The 6,000-nt window shown below is 49.8% G+C and overlaps 1 protein-coding gene across 1 annotated transcript; it reads right to left on the reverse strand.

The window, feature by feature from the left end:
- Window positions 1-3,312: 3,312 nt before the first annotated feature.
- LOC102453362 (olfactory receptor 10A4-like) lies at window positions 3,313-4,278 on the reverse strand. Its single transcript, XM_075911808.1, has one exon. The coding sequence runs from the start codon at window positions 4,276-4,278 to the stop codon at window positions 3,313-3,315; it is 966 nt and encodes a 321-aa protein (XP_075767923.1).
- Between the last annotated feature and the right edge of the window lie 1,722 nt (window positions 4,279-6,000).

Raw genomic sequence — 6,000 nt, forward strand, 5'->3', positions numbered from 1 at the left:
GGCTGGGCGGAAGGGAACAGGGGGTTTTTATTTCTTTCACTGGCCTCTGGGACCAAGTCCCTGGAGGAAACGTCTCATCACGTTCCTCGGAGGTGGAATGGCCCTGCCAGGAACTGCAACAAAACGACGATCTCGCGGTCAGTCATTCTATATGAAACTGTATCATCCGCGTCTTCCTTGTCATCCCGTCTGTTTTGTGGAGGAAACTCGCCCTGGGATTGACTGACAACACACCACACAGAGTCAGGGGTAGGGACAGGGACAACCCCCAGGGCTCATGGCTCCCTGATGCTCAGACTCTGGGCCCCGTCTTGTCACAGAGACACGACGAGACCCCAGGAGCTCTGACTCCAAGCACCACCTTCTCTAACCATTACACTCCACTGCCCTGCCAGGGCACAGAACCCTGAGGTGATGGTGCCCGGTGCAGGTTCAGCAGAGCTTCCCATGCTACTTGGCGTTCATTGCCATGGCAACACCGGGGTCACTTTCTCCACAGGCCAATGATCCTTTTAGCTCGAGCTTATGAGCCTCGGACTGGGCCCACTAAGGACGTTTCTCTTTTAGGTCCAGCTGAAATAGTCTCCAGGCCTCTGCGATGAGAGTTAACACAACGTGACTCAGAGCAGGCCAGACGGGATAACCCAGAGACCTTTGACCTTCCCTGCCCTGCCCCTCGGCCAACGGGACGGGCCCCCGTGAGATGCACCCGTCAGTGTTCAAGGTGAGGCAGCCACAGATCTGGGAGATGCGAATCTCACAGACAAACACGCGGCATCTCAAGGTGCCAAACAGCCCCAGGTGCAGCGCAGGGACGGTCTCCTGTGTGCCAGGGACACCGACGCCAGCCCCAGCTCAGCAGGGAAGCATTGCTGGCGATGGCAGAAAGACGGTTGCATCATCCTTGTTGCTCTGCCGGAGCCCAGGAGGGGCCGGTTCTGCCCCGCAGGGGAATCGTTTGTGTCCTTCTTCCCCGGCCACCGACCGAATCTTTGGTCTGACTCCCAGCAACCCCTGAGACCCACGTCTGTCCTGGGAGACCCTCAGCCCCTTTGCAACCCGAGCCCAGGGTGAGCTGTGCGGGGTGGGAAATGGACTAGGGCCATGCCAGGCTCAGGCCTGGCTCTTGCCCTTGCCCCACGCACACGCACAGGGCACAGACCCCAGCAAAACCCAATTTTGCATTAGCTGTAACGAAGAGTGACACTGTGCTGAGTTCCCTTGGGGTTAATTGATCTGAGCTGCTGAGGTTGGGGATTGCCTCCGGCGACAGGGAAAAGGGATGTGTTTGTATGGATAAGATGGCCCTGCAGTGCAGGAACTGAAAAATCAAATCATATGACACCATGGTTGATTCTGGCTGCGGGTGGTGGGGGAGGCTAGTTCTGGGGGCTCCTTCTGGCCTCCAGTGACCCCCGTGGCCTGAAGCCTGTCTGGGTAGGGTTATAACTTCTCTTGGGGTTATAACTTCTCCTGGGTGAGGCCACAGAATCCGAGGTGGGATGGTGAGAGGTGGGGCTCTGGGTCCAGGAGGAAGGGGGTGCAAGGCTGGGCAGCAAGGGGCTTCCTCCTGGCACTGTTTTGGGGCATGGGGGCCACTTACCTGCTCTACTGTAAAGCCCCATCCCCAAATGGCCAGTCTCTTTCTGGTGCATTTGCCCTGATGCTCAGTCTGCAGTATCACTGTCCCTGCACCTTCTTCCCCTAGTGGTCACTGTGAGTATTGCGTCCCTCCGCTCTCTCCCCCTCCCTTTCTATTTTCTGGAAACCAGTCCTGTTCCCAGCACATCCTGGTTCCCTGGCACAACCACACCCAGACCTTGGTTTAAGTTAGGGTAAGAGGAAGCTGCTTGCCAAATGTGGTGGCCCTGACTCTTATGGTTTAGGAGGAGTTCTTCTGCATCACTGTTAAATTCATCTGACCCACGGTGAATTTACACGTTGGGCAGGAGTAACTCTAGTGCCAAAACTCTTCACATATCACATAAACCCAGCCTGTCCCATCATCTCTGTTCCTTAATGTCTTGTATGAAGCTTTACCTTCCTGATCTTCAAGTTGGACAGAGCATCCCAGACGCTGGTCCATATGGGTACGTCTAGACTACAGGCTTTTGTCAACAGAAGTTTTGTCAACAGATTCTGTCGACAAAGCTTCTGTCAACAAAGAGGGTCTAGACTACATCTAGTTCTGTCAACAAAGCAAGCAGCTTTGTCGACATGACAGTGTGGATGCAAAGGACAGTGTAGATGCAATAACGCCTTCTGTCAACAGAACTCTGTCGACAAAAGGCATTATTTCTCATAGAATGAGGTTTACCGCCGTCGACAAAACGCAGGTCTAGTTTTGTCGACAAAAGTCCACTTTTGTCGACAAAACCCTGTAGTCACACCCTATATGTTCCCTGCAAGTGAGTGCTAAGCCATGGAATGAATTAATCTTGACTTGGACAAGTTTTGCATCCACTTGTAATAAAAGTTATATTGTACCATAACAGGGAAGTGGGGGATATAGGTTTGGAAGAGTGAAGAAACGACTGAGAAAAAACATGTGCTAATACAGCGTATGTAACTGCCAGGTATTCATAACCTAGTTCATATGCCTGCCAAACACGTGTGTGTTCGCAAAAACGTAAGGGATTGTTTGAATCTTGCCATATGAGTATCACGCCATTGCTAACTTATTGAATAAAGCAGACGCGAGGGAATTTATGTGAGATTTACCCTGTTGTGTCAAATTGTGGGTGTGTACAATGGGAAACTGAGTCATGCATTCCCCAAATCTAGGCTCAATCGGTTTTGGCTTTATTCAATAGATTATAGACAGAATTAATGTCACGTACAGTATCTGGACAGATGTTTTCTGCCTGACCTGTTACAGTAGGCAAGAAAGGCCAGGGAAATGTGCTCAAGTTATCACATGCCGAGAATGAGTCCTTCTTTCTTGATGGTTTTCACTTCCCCAGTTCCACTGGGCTTCTCCATTTGTCTCCTTTGTTGGTTTCTGGTCCAGGATTTCTTCAGCCTCGGGCCTCTTTTTTTAATGTATTTTCCTACATTTTCCTGTTGTCAATTGCTTAATGTCACCTATCGCTAGTGCCCCATGGCTGATGTGCTACAGCCATTAGGGCTGCTTCACTCGACCTCTCAGTTGCTGGTCTCAGAGCTGGTAACCTCCAAACATTTGAGGTTGGCTTGGGGAAGTGACATCTACCCACGAAGAAGAGACACCATCAGAAATCTACCCCTCATTTCCTATCTGAGCCATGCACCAAGATGGGATGAGATTCAAAGACTCACTCTACTTTCAATTCTCTAATTTCTCTGGCTGCGTGCAAAGATACTCTTCTCCACTGTTTTTCTCAAGGCTTCCTTCACCTCTCTGTTCCTCAGTGTGTATATAATGGGGTTCAAAAAGGGTGCCACAATTATGTTCAAGAGGGAAATCATTTGATCAGCCTCCTGGCTGGAGTTGGACTTGAGCCTCAGGTTAGCGATGAAGGCTGTCCCATAGAACAAAGTCACCAACATGAGGTGAGAGGAGCAAGTGAAGACAATACCCCGTCCTTCTGCTGAGGGCAGCTTCAGGATGGTGTAGAGAATGCAAATATAGGACAGGATTATCAGCAGGAAAGGGCTCATGATGAAGACAACTGACACAGTGAAGATCATAATCTTGATTTTCGATGTGTCGGTGCAAACCATCTTCAACACGGGTGGGATGTTGCAGAAGAAGTGGTGGACATGTTGGGATCCGCAGAAGGGCAGGCTGAAGATCCACGTGACCTGAGCTACTTCCACCAAGATCCCGATGAGCCATGAAGCTCCCACAAGCTGCGCACACACCCGGCCGCTCATGATGGTCGTGTAGTGCAAGGGGCGGCAGATGGCCACATAGCGGTCGTAGGCCATGGCCGCAAGGAGGCAGCATTCCGTGAGGCCCGTGATATTGAAGACGTACGTCTGGGCTACACAGCCCGTGAGGGAGATGGTCTTTTCTTCCACCAGGAGGTGAACCAGCAGCTGAGGGAATATGCTGGAGGTGAAGCAGATTTCCAGGAAGGACAGGTTGATAAGGAAGAAATACATGGGGGTGTGGAGGGAGGGGTTCAGCTTTATCAAGATGATAACGAGCAGGTTCCCCATCAGAGCAACCAGGTAGATGAGCAGCAACAGCAGAAAGAGAAGGATTTGCAGCTTGTTAAGGTAGGAAAACCCCACCAGGATGAACCCATCCGAGATGGTCTGGTTCTCGCCAGGGTCTTTCTCGGAATGGATCATCTGCAGGGGCGACAGAGACAGAGACGCCGGAGCTGAGTGTGAGCCCTACTCAACACGGTGTGATGGGACTCACATAGTTCATGCTGGTTGCCTTTCTGCTGGGAGGCTTCTGGATAAAACCTGCCTCTCTGCCGTACGTGGACATGAACCTGGATCCTGTCACCACCAGGTGCGAGCTGTTGCCACTCTTTGGATGTCACTCACGCAGCGTTACAGTCGGTCAGCTGGAGAGATGCCCACTTGGGGCTACATCTAGACTGCACGCCTTTTTTGATAGAGGCTTTTTTGACAGTATTTTTCAAAAAAGCCTCTGTCGAAAAAGAGCATCTAGACAACAAGAAGATTTTTCAAAAATGCGTATCGCTTTTTCAAAAGAGAGTCTAGCTGCTCTCTTGAAAAAAGGCGCGATTGCATGAAAACAGGGCTTTTTCAAAAAAGATGACGTTCAAAAAAAGGCATTAATCCTTGTAGAATGAGGTTTACTGCCATCGACAAAACCACCACGTTCTGTCAATTTACTGTTGACAGAACACGGCGGTAGTCTAGACGCAGGGATAGTTTTTTCTCTCTACTTGAACATTCGAAAAGGGAAGGAGAGATGTCTAGACTTCTCCTCTCCTTCCCCCTGAACCCAATCACTGTTACTGTCACTGGATTTATCAAGAGGCAAAAGTGTTTTAATTAAGTATAAACGTGTAGGATGGACATGACCATAAGAGACACTTCATTCTTCCCCTCCCTCCCACCCCGAGATATCCCCTTTACTCTGCACAAAGTTTTATACCATGAGAACTCATAATATATAAGATATAACATAACATAAGAATGGCCATAACGGATCAGACCAAAGGTCCATCTACCCGTGTCCTGTCTCCCGACAGTGAGCAATGCCCATACCCTAGAGGGAATGAGTATAAAGAGGCAACCGTCAAGTGATCCCTCTCCTGTCATCCATTTCCAGCCCCTGACAAAGAGAGGCTAGGAACACCACTCCTACCCAACCTCCATGAATTTATCGAGTTCTTTTTTGAAACTTGTTAAAGTCCTGGTCTTCACCACATCCTCTGGCAAGGAGTTCCACAGGTTGACTGTGCACTGCATGAAGAAAAAAAAGAAGAGCTCATGCTCTCCTTCTGTCTCAGGATAAGGTGAGGTGCCCGGATTCCTTCCTCCACCCACCATAAATGTTCTTGTCACTGGGTTTATCAGGAAACAATAGTGGTTTTATTATGTATAAAAGTGTAGGTTGGAAGTGGCCATAAGAGACAGCAGGCAGGACACAGGTAGCTTCCTAAAGAAAATAAAACACAACACGCAAGCTAAAGTTAACACAACAAAGACACTACTTCCATGTCATCTCTTGCCTCCTGAGTTGCTCTAATAAGACTGGAAAATCTCCCAAGCCAGGGAGCACCGGCGACCGGGATCACCTCCCTCCTCGCTCGTACGTCAGATTTGCAGAAAGCCAGAGCCCTTGGTTTCGGTCTGACCCCTCCCAGCAACTCATGGAAAAGTCCATGGGTTAAGATGGATTCCAGTATCAGGTGGTACGATCACATGTCTCTGCAAGATGCACATCTCCATTGTTCATGGGCCAACCCACGAGTCCCTAGGAAGGCAAAGCTTCCTTGCTTCTTTGCTATTGGGTCAATAGAGCCCGGAAGTATCAGGAATAGTGCTCACTTAGCATGGCTGTATTATCGATGCCGGTTTCTACTCCAT

The sequence above is a fragment of the Pelodiscus sinensis genome, chromosome 30 (genome assembly GCF_049634645.1).
Source record: "Pelodiscus sinensis isolate JC-2024 chromosome 30, ASM4963464v1, whole genome shotgun sequence".
NCBI lineage: Eukaryota > Metazoa > Chordata > Testudines > Trionychidae > Pelodiscus > Pelodiscus sinensis.